We start from the raw sequence: 17713 nt of genomic DNA, 5'->3' as shown, positions 1-17713 counted from the left end.
GATGGGCGGGAACGAGTTGCAGTCGAGTCTGCAGTTAATGCACCGCGAGCAGCGAATGCCTTTACCCTGAGGCTGTGGATCCGGAACAGCAACCCGCCCCCCGCCTCCGCCTCATCTCCACTCACTCTGACTCCTGATGTTCCTGCAGCTGAGGAAGGGATATTTCCAGATCCCTTCGCTCAGAGCCCGATTTTACTCAAGTCTCCCACGCTGTATTGGAATGTGATTTACTGGGAGAACATTCATTAAAACTCTGATTCTGTCTCTGCGCCCGCCCCCCCCCCCCCCCAACAAACTGAGTGTCCCGAGATTTGGAGGTCACTTGCCCCAAAGTCTGAACCACCCCTTCCCTCCAGCAGTTCCAAACTTTTAGTACAGATTTGGAGAAGGGATGGGAATGTTGTTTGAAACGAAGGGAGATCTTGAGAACAAGATGGGGCAGAGAGTGTCACCGGGCTGCTGGGGTGCGGACCCCTAATTGAGAGACTTTTCACAGCGTTTCTTCTGCTTTCTTTTGATGCGATGTTATGATCCCAAACTGAGTAGTGCCTTGAGACTTATAGAATCCTACAGTGCAGGAGGAGGCCATTCGGCCCATCGAGTCTGCACCGACCACAATCCCACCCAGAGCCTATCCCCATAACCCCATGCATTTATCCTGGCTAGTCCCTCTGACACTATGGGGAAATTTAGCATAGCCAATCCACCTAATCCGCACATCTTTGGACTGTGGGAGGAAACCGGAGTGATGCACCTCAATGAGCACCCGGAAACAAGGCTTTAGAACTGAAGGCTTTAATACATTAACAATGAAACTACTAACACAAATTCACCCGTTCAGACTGAAGGGGTCCTGCCGGAGCAGGGGGTCTTATACCCTGCCACCGGAGGCGGGACCCCACTGGAGTGTGCCATGATAACACTTAGGACAGGTAAACACCCTATCCCAACAACATAGTACAACCCCCAGAACAACAACACCCTAGCCCAACAGTAATACAATAACAACCCCAGTGGTGAACCAACGATGGTTCACCACATTCACCCCTCCTTTAGGAACCAAAGGTGGCGGGGTGGATGAAAACAGACAATGACAAAAAAAATAACAGGATTCACAAGTCCAGACGGTCTGGAGGACCACACCGACGCTGCGATCTTCTCAACACCGGTTGCGAAACCGGAGCAGGTGCTTGCGGTGGCTCTCTCAAAACAACATCTGGCTGTCCCCTCAAAGACTCCCGGGCCGGCCGGCCCTGATGAGGCGATGGTGTAGGGGATCCTGGAACGTTTGGTGGTGGTGGTGGTGGTGATGATGGTGGCGCCGATCTCCGAGTCTCAGGCAAGCTGTACATGGGAGTAAAAGTGTTATGCACTGGTCCCGGTGCTGACCGCGCCATGTCTGGGGAAGTAATGAGGAGTAGTGGATCTGTGACTGGGGGAATAGGAGCGACAGGAGTTGCTACGTCCCCTGCGGGCGCCAGGTCTCTAATGGAGACAGTGTCCTCTCGCCCGTCAGGATATGCCACATAGGCATACTGAGGGTTGGCGTGGAGGAGTTGGACCGGTTCGACCAAGGGGTCGGACTTGCGAGCCCTCACATGGCGCCGCAGAAGGACGGGTCCTGGGTACGTCAACCAGGCTGGCAATGAGGTCCCCGAGGACGACTTCCGAGGGAATGAGAACATCCTCTCGTGGGGAGTAGCATTGGTTGCCGTACACAGGAGGGAGCGGATAGAATGGAGCGCAGTTGGAAGGACCTCCTGCCACCGGGAGACTGGAAGGCCCTTGGATTTCAGTGCCAGTAGGACAGCCTTCCAGACTGTAGCATTCTCCCTTTCCACCTGTCCGTTACCCCTAGGGTTGTAGCTCGTGGTTCTACTAGAGGCAATCCCGAATGAGAGCAGGAATTGCCTCAAGTCGTTGCTCATGAACGACGAGCCCCTGTCGCTATGAATATAGCAGGGGTACCCGAACAGGGTAAAAAGCTCACTGAATGCCTTGATGACGGTGGCAGTCGACGTGTCCGCACAGGGGAAAAACGGAAAACCGGGAAAATTCGTCTATTATGTTAAGAAAAATAGACATTCCGATCCGTTGAGGGAAGGGGGCCCTTAAAATCTACACTCAGCCTCTCAAAAGGGCGAGTGGCCTTGACCAAATGTGCCCGGTCTGGTCGATAAAAGTGTGGTTTGCATTCTGCGCAAATCCGACAACTTCTAGTAACTGACCTGACCTCCTCCACCGAGTAGGGTAGGTTGCGGGCTTTTATGAAGTGGTAGAGTCTGGTGACTCCAGGATGACACAGATCATTGTGGAGAGCCTTCAAGCGGTCCTCCTGCATGATGGCGCATGTTCCGCGCGAGAGGGCATCCGAGGGCTCATTGAGCTTCCCTGGACGATACATAATATCGTAATTATAGGTGGAGAGCTCAATTCTCCACCGCAAGATCTTATCGTTCTTGATCTTGCCCCTCTGCGTGTTACTGAACATAAACGCCACGGATCGTTGATCCGTGATCAGGGTGAACCGCTTACCTGCCAGGTAATGGCGCCAGTGTCTGGACTGCCTCCACAATGGCCTGAGCCTCCTTTTCCACCGCTGAGTGCCGAATCTCTGGGCCTTGAAGGGTGCGGGAAAAAAACGCGACGGGCCTGCCTGCCTGGTTTAGTGTGGCGGCTAGGGCGAAGTCCGATGCATCACTCTCCACCTGGAAAGGGATGGATTCATCCACCGCGTGCATCGTGGCTTTCGAGATGTCGCTTTTCAAAACCTTGAAGGCCAATTGGGCCTCCGGCGTAAGTGGGAAGGTCGTGGACTTAATGAGCGGACGAGCTTTGTCCGCGTAGTTGGGGACCCACTGTGCATAATACGAAAAGAACCCGAGGCATCTCCTCAGTGCTTTCGTGCTAGCGGGCAAGGGAAGTTCAGTGAGTGGGCGCATACGGTCTGGATCAGGGCCAATGACCCCGTTTTCCACCACGTATCCGAGGATGGCTAACCTATGCGTACGGAATACGCACTTCTCCCTGTTATAAGTCAGATTCAGGCGAGATGCAGTGCGTAGAAAGTGTTGGAGATTCGTGTCGTGGTCCTGCTGGTCATGGCCGCAGATGGTGACGTTATCCAGGTACGGGAAGGTAGCCCGCAACCCGTTCTGGTCCACCATTCGGTCCATAGCACGCTGGAAGACCGAGACCCCATTGGTGACACCAAATGGAACCCTGAGGAATTGGTATAGACGACCATCCGCCTCAAAAGCCGTATATTGTCGGTCCTCTGGGCGGATGGGGAGTTGATGGTAGGCGGACTTAAGGTCTATGGTAGAAAACACTCGGTACTGCGCAATCTGATTGACCATATCAGAAATGCGCGGGAGAGGATACGCATCCAGCTGCGTGTATCTATTAATGGTCTGACTATAGTCGATGACCATCCGAGGTTTGTTCCCGCTTTTGACTACCACGACCTGCGCTCTCCACGGACTAGCACTGGCCTGTATGATCCCTTCCTTGAGGAGCCGCTGAACCTCAGATCTAATAAAGATCCGGTCCTCAGCGCTGTAACGCCTACTTTTAGTAGCGATGGGCTTGCAGCCAGGTACCAGATTTTTAAAAAGGGATGGTGTCGTGATCTTCAGGGTGGATAGATTGCACGCGGGGCGCTTTGGGCAATTTGGAGGCTGCGGCTGGTTCCCTACTGCCAGTGAAGGGAGTGGCCCACCGTACTGTAGGATCACACTCCTCATGTGGGCCATAAAGTTTAGTCCGAGGAGAATTGGCGCGCAAAGGTGAGGTAGCACAAGGAGCCTGTATTGCTTGTAAACTGTGCCCTGTACCTCAAGAGTTACCATACATTGTCCTTGGATCGGTACAGACCGGGACTGTGATGCCATGGAAATTGTCTGTTTGGCAGGGAGAACCCGGAGTCCACACCTTTTAGCAGTTTCAGGGTGTATGAAACTTTCGGTGCTCCCACTGTCAAACAGACAATTTACAGTTCTGCCACTAACCTTTACCTCCATCATGGAATGTTCCAGTCTGTAATGCCTGGTCTGATCCAGAGAGATCGATGCCACCGTTGGCCCCTGGGTGTCACTGCATGCTGCCGATGTGGATGCTGAGGACCCCTGCTGGTCGCTGCTGCATGCTGCCGATGTGGATGCTGAGGACCCCTGCTGGTCGCTCCTCGTCGTCGTGGACCATGATGGCCGCCCCCATGAATCGCATGTGGCCGAGGGCTCCAAGCGCAGCGACTCCTGGTGGTCTTCCTCCTCCTCTGTCTGCCACGATGGCGCCGTCCTGAGATCGCACGTGGTCGGACCTCGTGGGTACTGCAGCGCCGAAAGAGATGGTCTTCGTTCTGGAGGGTTACAAGCTGCATTGCCGTTTTTAGGTTTGGACCTGCAGACTTTGCCGTAGTGGCCTTTTTTACCGCACTGGCTGCAGATTGCCGTTCTTGCCGGACACTGTTGCCGTGGATGCTTGGCCCCACCGCAAAAATAGCATCGCTGGCCACCTGGAGCTGCCGCCGTCGTCGAATCGATCTGGGAGCGCGGGTTCGCGGGGCGAGGAGGGAGCAGAGCTTGCTCCAACCACGTTGACTGCACGTGGTCCTCGGGGTACAGCGCCAAGCTCTTCGACGCCGCCTCCAACCTCACGGCCATCCCCATTGCCTGGGTCAAGTTGAGTTTCCCCTTTTCTAATAATTTAAGTCTGATGTACGAGGACCCTACCCCTGCTACGAACGCGTCTCGGGCGAGGTCTTGCATGTACTGCTCGGCGGAGACATCCTTACAGTCACAACCCCTGGCAAGCTGCAGGAGTTCATTGGCGTAGTCTTCTATGGTCTCGCCCGACTGCCGACGTCGTGTAGCGAGGAGATAACGAGCGTGAATCTCGTTGGGTGGCGTAATGTACCTATTCTTTAGGAGCTCGACGGCACCCTGGTAAGTGGAAGCTGCACGAATGGCTAGGTAAATCGTGTCGCTTACCCTTGCGTGGAGGACCTGGAGTCTATCACTGTCTGTAGTGATAGCTACCGAGGCTGCCAGGTAGTCCTCGAAGCACTTCCACCAATGTTCGAACGTGTTAGCTGCACCGACCGCACGTGGGTCCAGTGCCAGACGATCCGGTTTTAGGATCTGTTCCATATTCTCAGTTAATGTATTAAATTGATGCACCTCAATGAGCACCCGGAAACAAGGCTTTAGAACTGAAGGCTTTAATACATTAACAATGAAACTACTAACACAAATTCACCCGTTCAGACTGAAGGGGTCCTGCCGGAGCAGGGGGTCTTATACCCTGCCACCGGAGGCGGGACCCCACTGGAGTGTGCCATGATAACACTTAGGACAGGTAAACACCCTATCCCAACAACATAGTACAACCCCCAGAACAACAACACCCTAGCCCAACAGTAATACAATAACAACCCCAGTGGTGAACCAACGATGGTTCACCACACGGAGCACCAAAGAAAACCCTCGCAGACACTGCTAGAATGTGTAAACTCCACACAGACAGTGACTCAAGCCAGAAATCGAACCTGGATCCCTGGCCCTATGAGACAGCAGTGCTAGCCTCTGTGCCACCGTGCCACCTGCACATTTTCATTCATTGCATCAAGTTTACTTCTCCACTGGTTCTCATGGTCCAAAGCTGCCCAATTTTGTTGAGAGTGGTGCAAAGTGCTTGCTTTACCTATTGAAATAATTACTCAGCAAATTGCTCTGGAGTGGGCCTCTGGGTACTAGGAGAGTATCCTATCACCCCTATCATATCGCAGTGAGTGGAGGCGATGGCCTAGTGGTATTATTGCTAGACTATTAATCCAGAGGCTCAGCTAATGTTCTGGGGACTGGGGTTCAAACCCCACCACAGCAGATGGTGGAATTTAAATTCAATAAAAAATATGGGCAGCACGGTGGTTAGCACTGCTACCTCACAGCGCCAGGGAGCCAGATTCAATTCCGGCCTCGGGTCACTGTCTGTGTGGAGTTTGCACATTCTCCCCATGTCTGCGTGGATTTCCTCTGGGTGTTCCGGTTTCCTCCAAAGATATGCAGGTTAGGTTGATTGGCCATGTTAAATCGATCCTAGTGTCAGGGGATTAGCAGGGTAAATATGTGGGGTTACGGGAATAGGGCCTGGGTGGGATTGTGGTCGGTGCAGACTTGATGGGCTGAATGGCCTCCTTCTGCACTGTAGGGATTCTATGATACTGGTGACCATGAAACCATTGTCAATTGTTGGGAAAAAAAACATCTGGTTCACTTTTGTCCTTTAGGAAAGGAAATCTGCTGTCCTTACCTGGTTTGACCTACATGTGACTCCAGAGCCACAGCAATGTGGTTGACTCTCAAATGTCCTCTGGACAAGAGCATCCTGGGCAATAAATGCTGGCGAGTCAGTGATGCCCATGTCCCACGAATGAATAAAAAAAAATCACCAGATTATTGGAGCCAGTGTCACTGAGCCAGCCTTGCTTAGATAGTTTTGGAAGCAATTGGATTTCACAAACTGATCATTTAAAAAGATTTGTCAAGCTCAGTTGCATCCGAATCAATGGATTCCTGGTACGTGAGTTCATGTTACACTAGGCTGGCCTTTCAGGAGAAATGGGTCTGACTGGAAGACAGCTGTAGAGAAAGTCTCATGAATATGCGAGATCAGACTCTTCCTGCACAAATCAAATTTACCGCCAACTGAATATAAATGTAATCACCTAGTTACAGGAAGGATGTAAATAAGGTTGAAAGAGTGCAGAGAAGGTTCACAAGGATGTTGCCGGGACTTGAGAAGCTGAGTTACAGAGAGAGATTGAATAGGTTGGGACTTTATTCCCTGGAGCGTAGAAGATTGAGGGGAGATTTGATAGAGGTGTATAAGATTTTGATGGGTATAGATAGAGTGAATGCAAGCAGGCTTTTTCCGCTGAGGCTAGGGGAGAAAAAAAACAGAGGGCATGGGTTAAGGGTGAAAGGAGAAAAGTTTAAAGGGAATATTAGGGGGGGCTTCATCAAGCAGAGAGTGGTGGGAGTGTGGAATGAGCTGCCAGATAAAGTGGTAACATTTAACATTTAAGAAAAACTTGGACGGGTTCATGGATGAGAGGGGTGTGGAAGGATATGGTCCAAGTGCAGGTCAGTGGGACTAGGCAAAAAATGGTTCGGCATAGACAAGAAGGGCCAAAAGGCCTGTTTCTGAGCTGTAATTTTCTATGGTTTCTATGGTAATGTACCTAAATCTAATGTACATAAAAAACATAAACACAAGAAATGCTTGTTTTGTCAGACTTGATCTGAATAAACTCCTTCAACAGGTGTTTACCAAAACTCACTTTCACAGCGATATTCTTCAATACACCAGCCTGTTCTCCTCTCATCCCTGTCCATCCTTCATCTTTTGCAATGTTCTGGCAAACCCCAATGCAAATTGGAGGAACACACCTCATCTTCCGACTGGGCATTTTACAGCCTTCTGGACTGAACATTGAGTTCAACAACTTCACAGAGCATGAACTCTCCCCTCCACCTTCACCCCATTTCCATTTATTTTATTTCATTTTGTTTCATCTCATTCATCCATTTTATCATCCTTCTTTCTCACTTCCATTTTTCCATTTCTCCATTCCAGCTCTCCTTCTTGGCCCCTCCCCCACCCCTTCAGGGCAACTGCCCCATTCCTCAGGCAGTCCTTAAACAATCTGTACCTCTGTTCTGCCATTCACACATTCTGATCACTTAATGGAAACTTTTAGCACTTTCTCAGCCTTCTGTATCCTTATTTACATTCCCTTTTTCCCATTCCAACCCCACTCCCCCATCCTCACAGTATAAATCTCTGCTGACTCTCTTTCCAACTTCCCAATCTTGTAAATTGAGTTTGTGTCGGTATGTGCCCTGTTTGTGAACGCAGCTCTTCACTCACCTGATGAAGGAGCCTGAGACTCCGAAAGCTAGTGCTGCCAAATAAACCTGTTGGATTTTAATCTGGTGTTTTGAGACTTCTTACTGGGCTCTCTTTCCTCTCAGCTCTGACGAAGGGTCATCTAGACTGAAAACGTTGGCTCTATTCTCTCCCCACAAATACTGCCAGACCTGCTGAGGTTTTCCAGCATTTTCTGTTTTTGTTTCAGATTCCAGCATCCTCAGTATTTTGCTTTTATCCTTCAACGGGTCTGCTCACCTGTCAGTTCCCCACTGCAATCTCTCCCAAGTCAGTCTCTCCATATATAATTCCTGTCTAAGGGAGTACTGGATTCAGCAATAGCTCAGTGGACAATCACTTTTACCTCTGAGGAGGAAAATAATGAGTTCAAGACCCATTCCAGCAAATAGAGTGTGTAATCCAGGCTGAAAACTCCCAGTGAGGTACTGAGGGATTGCTGCATTGCCAGAGATGCCATGTTTTAAATGAGGTGTCAACCTGGCTCTCTCACTACCCTGAGCTGGATGTTAAAGATCCTGTGGCACTATTTGAAGAAAAGCAGCATCCTGACCAATATCTGTCCCTCAGCCAGTATCAGAATAGATCATTTGGTCATTATCAAATTGCTAGAGACTTTTCTGTTTGGCTGCCCCATATTTCTTACATTATAAGAGTGACTATACTTCAGAAGATTATTAAATTGTCCATCAACTATTTTGTAATACTTTGAGGTTCTGAAAGGCACTATAGAAAAAAACTTTATTTTACTGTAGGTTACAGTGGGGAGGGTGTAATTTGTGCAGAGGGTGTGGGCTACAATGGGCAGGGTGTGGGGTATGAGTTGGTGTCTTTCACTGACAGTGGGAGGGTGTGGGTTTTGGGGAGGGTGTGGGTTAGTCTCTGTGGGTTACAGTGAAGAGGGTGGGGCTTGTGGGGAGGGTGGGGCTTGTGGGGAGGGTGTGGGTTTTGGGGAGGGTGTGAGTTGCAATGGGGACGGTGTGGGTTAGAGTGGAGAGGGTGGGGCTTGTGGAGAGGGTGTGGTGGGTTGCAGTGGTGAGGGTGGGGCTTGTGGAGAGGGCGTGGGTTGCAGTGGAGAGGGCGGGGGTTGCAGTGGGGAAGGTGGGGGTTGCAGTGGAGAGGGTGGGGCTTGTAGAGAGGATGTGGGTTGCAGTGGAGAGGGTGTGGGTTGCAGTGGAGAGGGTGTGGGTTGCAGTAGAGAGGGTGTGGGTTACAGTGGGAAGGGTGTGGGTTGCAGTGGAGAGGGTGTGGGTTACAGTGGAGAGGGTGTGGGTTACAGTGGAGAGGGTGTGGGTTACAGTGGAGAGGGTGTGGGTTACAGTGGAGAGGGTGTGGGTTACAGTGGAGAGGGTGTGGGTTACAGTGGAGAGGGTGTGGGTTACAGTGGAGAGGATGTGAGTTGTGGACAGGGTGTGGGCTGTGGACAGGGTGTGGGCTGTGGACAGGGTGTGGGCTGTGGACAGGGTGTGGGTTGTGGACAGGGTGTGGGTTGTGGACAGGGTGTGGGTTGTGGACAGGGTGTGGGTTGTGGACAGGGTGTGGGTTGTGGACAGGGTGTGGGTTGTGGAGAGGGTGTGGGTTGTGGACAGGGTGTGGGTTGTGGAGAGGGTGTGGGTTGTGGACAGGGTGTGGGTTGTGGACAGGGTGTGGGTTGTGGACAGGGTGTGGGTTGTGGACAGGGTGTGGGTTGTGGAGAGGGTGTGGGTTGTGGACAGGGTGTGGGTTGTGGACAGGGTGTGGGTTGTGGACAGGGTGTGGGCTGTGGACAGGGTGTGGGTTGTGGAGAGGGTGTGGGTTGTGGACAGGGTGTGGGTTGTGGACAGGGTGTGGGTTGTGGAGAGGGTGTGGGTTGTGGACAGGGTGTGGGTTGTGGACAGGGTGTGGGTTGTGGAGAGGGTGTGGATTACAGTGGAGAGGGTGTGGATTACAGTATGGAAAGGTGTGGGTTACAGTGGAGAGGGTGTGGGTTGTGGAGAGGGTGTGGATTACAGTGTGAAGAGTGTGGGTTACAGTGGAGAGGGTGTGGGTTACAGTGGAGAGGGTGTGGGTTACAGTGGAGAGGGTGTGGGTTACAGTGGAGAGGGTGTGGGTTACAGTGGGAAGGGTGTGGGTTACAGTGGAGAGGGTGTGGGTTACAGTGGGAAGGGTGTGGGTTACAGTGGAGAGGGTGTGGGTTACAGTGGGAAGGGTGTGGGTTACAGTGGAGAGGGTGTGGGTTGTGAGTATCTGTGGGTTACAATGGGAACACGTGGGCTGTGTATTGCTGTTCCCCTGTTGCAAACTCACTGTTTTCATTGTTTTCTGCAGAAAATCTTTTGGTTTACACAGTCGCCACGAAAGAGACAGACGGTTTCAAGCGATTCATGAGATCTGCAAATCTCTTCAACTACACGGTTAAGGTAACCGATTATTCATCAACTAGCACTAACAGCCAATGAGAACAGATAAACAACTGATGTCAGAGGTCAACTGGTTCAGTTAATAATGCAAAATGTTTCTCTGTCACATTAACTCCTGCTTGGCTAACGGAGGGTGTTATTCTTTTTAGCACGGCAGTGTTATCTGTATAAAGTTTCTGATTCGGGGGCAGTAAATTTTCTGCTAACTAGAGGCTGTTGTCAACCCAGTCGCTCACTCAGTTTTTAAAGTTCTGATGGGCTGGTTTGCTCTGTTTGAATGTCCTGGGATGTGAGGTTGGATAAGGGATATTTTCTGAACTGTCATATCACTGTTGGATAAATGCAGGTACCAAAAAAAGTGTCTGTTAGCTTCAGCTAGTTCAGAAGTGTGCAAACTACTGGGAGTGGGGCTTTAATTTTAAACCTGCAATAATCCAGTGTGTGTTGCCAAGAAAGAAATCTCAGTTAGGCTGTTGAGAAAACGCAGGCGTGCTATGAGGAATTGCTATTTGATTAATCATCTTATGTGTTGAGCACAAGTCTCATCTCCATTGGAACAAAATATAACACTTCAAAGCTTGACCCTTGCATCCTCCCTCCCCCAACCAGGGATCAGGAATATAAGAAAGCTCAGATCCCCCTACTCCCTTGATAGGCGATTTCTAACAAGTTTTTAAAAAGCGTCAGAATAAATCAGCTGGTCTCTGCTCAGTGCTGAATCCTGGTACCCAATAACAGAATGGCTAATTCCTGGCCTGGCAGTTGAAGGCAATGTGGAAATTAAGTTGTAATTCTAGCTCTTAAATTACAACAATTGTGGAAATTAAGTTATGACAAACATCTCTGACAAGTAATGGAAAATGTTTATTAGCAAACAAGGCCTTCAGTGAGGCCAGTGCTTGCGTACTCAGGTTAAGCAACTAATCTAAACCTTACGTTAGTTCCATAAACACTGTGTTCCAGCCTTGTAAGAAGTCTCACAACACCAGGTTAAAGTCCAACAGGTTTATTTGGTAGCAAATACCATAAGCTTTCGGAGCTTGTGGGTTACAATACCTTATGGTATTTGCTACCAAATAAACCTGTTGGACTTTAACCTGGTGTTGTGAGACTTCTTACTGTGCTTACCCCAGTCCAACGCCGGCATCTCCACATCATGACTTCCAGTCTTGGCCACAGGATGAAAATAAGCCTCTTTCAATAACAAAATTCCAAAGAGCAAGATAGGGTGAACTATAACTGTTACATTTTCTGTATGAATCGACAGAACACCTTGCAGTGCTTTGTACTGTATTGTGTTCTCACTTGTGCACAAGTAATTAAAGCTTGAAAGCCTGAGTACTCTTAGTGCTTAGTGTTGCTTGTACCCAAGTTGACTACAGTGTCTAGTGTTGTTTGTACCCAGGTATTCAACAGTAATTTAATCTATGCCTCATCTCAGCTCTGGATGTTTAATGGTTGAAGTTGTTCCTCTTTGTGTTCCTAGGTATTGGGTCTGGGTGAGGAGTGGACAGGTGGAGATGTGTCAAAAACCTCAGGAGGTGGACAGAAAGTACGGATGCTCAAGCAAGCCTTGGAATCATATGCCACTGAAAAGGAAGTGGTTATTCTGTTTGTGGACAGGTAGGGTGTTGTAGTGTGGGGCTCTTCCAGCACAGGGTGGGGTATGAGGTTAATCTCCCAACACAGGGTGGGCTCCATCCATCCTCTCAAGTGCGTGCCAATGATTCCAGAGTACTATTCTGTAGAAGAGCATGAATGTTCACCACACTGCCCTGGTGGTGAACATCCAGCCAACATCACTCGAACAAATGATCTGCTCCTTATCACATTGCTGTTCGTTGGAGCTTGCTGTGTGCCAATTAGCTGCCGCGTTTCCTACATTACAACAGTGACTGCACTTCAAAATCAGTTAGGAGCACCCCAAGGTAGTGAGAGGTGCTATATAAATGCACGTCTTCCTTCCTTTCACTGCCTGATCTTGTCATGTTTTGCAGCTATGATGTGATATTTGCTTCAGGACCTGAAGAATTACTGAAGAAGTTTCATCAGTCAAAGCACAAAGTGGTCTTTGCTGCTGAGGACTTTATCTGGCCCAATCGTCGCCTTGAAGTCCAATACCCTCATGTACGGGATGGCAAACGATTCCTCAATTCTGGAGGTGAGTTTCAGTGTTTGTAATGTACAGAGTTCAGGCTCTGAGTGTAACAGGCCTGGTGAGGTTTGATTTGTACCTCTATGTAAAGCAGATTATGTGTAATGCTTTGTATGTGTCTCCATGAAACAACTTGTGCTTGTTCAGAAATGCATGTACTCGAGCTTCTATGTGTGAATGAGTTTATGTGTACTTTGGAAGTATATATGTACAGGTGTCTGCATTCATGTGCATCTGTCTTAAGTGCATATTTAAAGCAGCTCTGTTCTTTGTTCCAATCCCTCACTAATGTTTGCTGGAGGTAGGATCAGGATTATAGTGTGAGCATATTATGCAACTTCATAAATTCTTTTGGGAATCGCAGGATTTATTGGCTTTGCTCCGTATATTTATCAACTTGTGGAACCCTGGGATCTACAGGACAAAGATGATGATCAACTCTTCTACACAAAAACATACCTGGATCCGCAGAAGAGGGTAAGGAGTGGGAGGGAATGCCGAAAGTGTCATAATGGTGTTGGTTACAGAATGAGTCTGCTAAAGAAGTCTTTGTCGTCTTCTGCATGTTAACAGCAAGTCTTTATTAACTACTTGTAACAATATACACATATACAATGGAGGGTACAGGCAAAGAGTTATCTGGCCAACACCATACTGACCCTAGCTCTGGGTCATGTGCCTTCTTACATCACTGAGTACTACATTCAGTCCCACATTAACCCTGTATATACCACACCTTTATAGTACACAGAGAATAGAATTCAGTGGGTAATAGTGGAACATTACAGTCAGTAATATTATAATCAGTAACTCTGTTCATTCATGCAATGAGATCCTCCTGTTGACATTTGCCTTATTTCCTGCAGGCGAGTTTGAATATTACCCTGGACCACAGGTGTCGGATATTCCAGAATTTGAATGGAGCACTGGGTAGGTGAGGGTTGGGATCCTGCTGCTGCTCGCTGTCGTTTTGGGGTTTGCTGAATCAAATCAGGATTCACACAACAAGGGATCCAGTCAATGAACCCAAACAGACAAGCAATGGGTCCCAACCCTGAAACCAGAGCACATATATTTGTACAATTATCATCTCATCTCATATTCAAGGTTTGTTCCATAGGACAGTGACTCCCGGCCAGTAATTGTCACCAGGAGTGACCTCTCACAAGTAAATGTCATCGTGGCTGCCTGAGATGCTGGAATAAAATTTATCCTGTCAGTCAAGTTACCAATTCGGACAGTGCTGTCCTGGTGCCAGTTACTGAAGGTCAGGCTATAGCAGACAATGGAATTTGGCTGCCTATATATGTTGGCTGTCAGCAAAGGCTGAGATTGCAACATTCACCAAGCATGTTCTCTCCCCTCAGCATATAGAGAACTTGCTCTGCCATTCAATCAAATCATGGCTGATCTCTTCCTGGTCTCAAATCCACCTCCCCACCTGTTCCCCATATACCTTTAACCCATTTTTAATCAAAAATATATCCATCTCCTTCTTGAAACTACTTAGTGATTCAGACTTCACCGCGCTATGGGACAGCGAGTTCCACCAATTCTCTACCCTCTGCGAGAAGTAGTTCCTCCTCACCTCAGTTTCAAATCTACCGCCTCTCAACCTATACCTGTGACCTCTTGTTCTAGGTTGCCCCACAAGGAGAAATATTTGGTCTACATTTACTTAATCAATCCCTTTTAGTATTTTATATACCTCGATCAGATCCCCCTTCATCCTTCTAAACTCCAGCAAGTATAAGCCCAGACTGTTTAATCTCCTCATACGTAAACCCTTTCATTCCCGGAATCATTTGTCTGAGGTTTCCTCTCCATAGCCAATCTCTGATTTCTGAATGTTTCCAGAACTTTGTTTTATTTTAGATTTCTGGCATCTAGATGTTTTGTACAATTTCTTTAACTCTTAAGGAGGTGACTTTAATAACTTGTCTTCAAGGGGAGTAAATAGAATTTACGGATTAAGAATGAAAGTTCCTTCTTCAGTGGATGAATTTAGTTGTGTACAGACATTCTCTCATTTGCTTGTCTCTCTCTGGCAGATGATGTGGTTCTGAAATTTGAGGATAATCAAGTGAGGGCACGAAACATGGCATTTAATTCGTTGCCTGTCATCATCCATGGAAATGGCCCCACAAAGGTAGGTATGGCACTGCAGTCATGATCATAACCTCGTTACAGATCAAAAAGGCCATTCAGACCATCTCGTGAAATTCTAACACCCCACACTGTGGCATCCAATTAAATGGTTCACTCTTTTTATTAATGATTTATACCTCGTGTCTCACAACATTTAAGATGGAGACAAAGTTAACATTTCAAGTTGATGGAAGGTCATTGATCTAAAATGTTAATTTTGCTTCTCTCTCCAAAGATGTGGTCAGACCTGCTGAGCATTTTCTGTTTTTTATTAAAGATTTCCAGCATTATTTTGCCTTTCTACTACTATTGACGATGGGGTCAGGGCTGCTGAAGGCTGAATGAGATGACAATAAAATGGGAAAGATAGTGAACAGGCAGCTTGCTTAATATTCTACTAGTGATGAAATGACAAAAGTCAAGAAGGATATTACAACAGTTAAAACAGAAAGAAAGGTGATACCAGACAAATGTAAGGGGAAAAATGCCTGGGTTCAGATGGATTGCACCGGTGTAGTCATGGAATTTGAGGGACTAATATCCACATATAAACATTCAATTGAAATAGTATAGTGCTGGACGACTGCAAACAGAAAATAATATTGTAAACTTCAAAGAAAAAGATGGAATACAAGGAACTGTATACTAGTTTGCCTAATTAAGAGGTAGAAAAGATAGTGTAATCTTTTCGAAAAAATGAAATAACAAAACATCCAGAAAAATACCGTGGCCTGAATTTTCAGGATGGCAAACACTCAGTGTCCATCATCCAGGGAGTCAGTGATGGACGCATCCCTGTCGACTCCGACAAGCTAGCTGCCATTTCACAATTGAGCATTGATTGGCAGCAGGGGACCTCTGACCACACTTGGACAGAAGTCCTGCCTCGATTGGCCGACAGCTCCCCATCGCGCCCAGGTATGGTGCAGCAGTGGACGGAAGAGGTTCTACAGCACCATGCCTGAGACTAAGGAGACTTGATAGCCAAGTTCCGCACACATGAGGACGGCCTAAACCGGGATCTTGGGTTTATGTCACACTATCAGTAACCCCCACATCTTGCCTCCTGGACTTGCAGAATCTCACTGGCTGTCCTGTCTGGAGACAATACACATCTCTTTAACCTGTGCTTAATGCTCCCTCCACTCACATTGTCTGTATCTTTAAGACCTGGTTGGCTGTAGAGATTTGCATTCTAATCAGTATTCTGTAACTTGATTTTGTGTCTCTGTGCCCTGTTTGAGAGCAGATTTCCACTCCATCTGACGAAGGAGCAGCACTCCGAAAGCTAATGGCATTTGCTACTAAATAAACCTGTTGGACTTTAACCTGGTGTTGTTAAAACTCTTACTGTGTTTACCCCAGTCCAACGCCGGCATCTCCACAACATTGAGACTAAGGGGTCCCGGGGAGGGGAGGGAAGGGGAGGCCTTAAGAGTCACAAGGGTGGGCAATCGCACTGTCGGTGGATGGCGGTATGCCAAGATGGCCGGAACATTCTGGTCCTTGAGGGGAGGATGCCCCCAATTTGAAGGAATCTTCTGATTGAGTCATACCACCGCCCACTACCCGCCCAAGGTTGAGGGTGAGAAATGTTTCTGTTTCCCATCCTCAATCACCAGGCATCTGCCAGCCTAAAAATGAGGCTAATACGAAAAGGCCATTAAGTGTAAAATTCTGGCCCATAAATCATAATCCAGAGAGAATTTCTATTGGCAGGTTCTGTTTTACCAATCTTCTTTACTCGTTGAAGGAGCAAAATCTGACAGGGGCAATGCAGTGGTACACTTTGATATTCAGAAGCTCACAGAAGACAAGGCATGTAGTGTCAGGGGCCTGAAAGCAGAATGGTTTTAAGGTTGGATACAAAACAGAAAACAGAGACTTGGTAGCAGATAAAGGAAGTTTCTCAGATCGGCAGAGTAGGAAGTTATGTCCATGGGGATCTGTGCTGGACCCACTCTTGTTTACCATATACATAAATGATTTGAACTTGAGAATTGGAGGAATAATGTTAAAAGTTATAAATTATACCAAATTGAGGGAGGTATGACTCATTCTTAGGAAGACTAAACGAAAATGCAAATAAATGTAAATAGGCTTGCAAAGTGGATGATTAAATGACAAATGCAATTCAATTATAACAAAGTGTGAGGTGGTTAATTTCAGTAGGAGGAATAAGGAGGCCACTTATTCCATGGAAGATAAGAAACTAAATGGGGTGGTGGAACAAAGAGCTGGGAATACAAATTAATGAGACCATAAAGAATGCAAACAATACACTTGTGTTCAGTTTTGGAAGAACAGAATACAAAAGCAGGGAAGTAAGGTTTAAGTTATATAAATTTAATACAACTCCACATTGAGTATGAGTGAACTCCTGATCTCCATACAACTAAAAGCACACTGAACCACTGGAGAAAGTGTTTGAAAGAGTTACAAAGATGTTCCCAGAATTGAGGGGATGCAACAATCAGGAAAGACTAAATGGGCTGGGACTTGTAGCTGGGGAGAACAAAACGAAGGGGAGATCCGGTAGAAGTATTTAAAATGATGAAGGTGTTCGGTAGAGCTTTGGGTCATAGTACTAAATGGATCAATTTTATCAGAAGAGCCAGCTATGCGTAGGTTAAATGGTCTCCTTCTGCGCTGTGGTCCTATGTAATTCTGTATATGTTATTACTGTTCATTTGCCTCTATCTCACTCTGTTATCATGCTCACTCACAGGACGGGATTTTCCAGCCGCACTCGCCCCAAGACTGGAAAATCCTATCTGAGGTCAATGGACCTTTGCATAGTCTGTGACCCGCCCGCTACGATTCCTGTGGCGGGCGGGATGGGTACATTCACCCATAATGTCTATTTCCTTCTGTGACTTTATTCTCTCTCACTCTTTCCATCGCTCCACTGTTACAATTTCACTGAGTCCATCACCTTTCCTGCCACTCATTCACTTCCTATCTCTCTGCCACCTCTCCACACTTCTTTCTCTGTCAGTCTCAAATTCTCAATTTGTCCCTTTTCTTGCTAATTCCTCGAACCATGGCACTTTCTCTGATG

General features: G+C 47.7%; 1 protein-coding gene across 1 annotated transcript in view; it reads left to right on the top strand.

Moving 5' to 3' along the window:
• The first annotated feature begins 8750 nt into the window (after positions 1-8750).
• Positions 8751-17713, top strand: part of plod1a (procollagen-lysine, 2-oxoglutarate 5-dioxygenase 1a) — a 29566-nt gene continuing 20603 nt past the window's right edge. Inside the window, exons 1-7 of the mRNA XM_078239747.1 lie at positions 8751-8766; positions 10258-10349; positions 11836-11972; positions 12347-12510; positions 12869-12981; positions 13371-13434; positions 14556-14653. Coding sequence (XP_078095873.1) covers positions 8751-8766; positions 10258-10349; positions 11836-11972; positions 12347-12510; positions 12869-12981; positions 13371-13434; positions 14556-14653 — 684 coding nt within the window. The remainder of the gene's footprint in view (positions 8767-10257; positions 10350-11835; positions 11973-12346; positions 12511-12868; positions 12982-13370; positions 13435-14555; positions 14654-17713) is intronic.

This window comes from Mustelus asterias, chromosome 22 (assembly GCF_964213995.1).
Source record: "Mustelus asterias chromosome 22, sMusAst1.hap1.1, whole genome shotgun sequence".
Taxonomy (NCBI): domain Eukaryota; kingdom Metazoa; phylum Chordata; class Chondrichthyes; order Carcharhiniformes; family Triakidae; genus Mustelus; species Mustelus asterias.
Note: the sequence above shows the minus strand (reverse complement) of the source record. Positions and strands in the feature narration are given on the sequence as shown.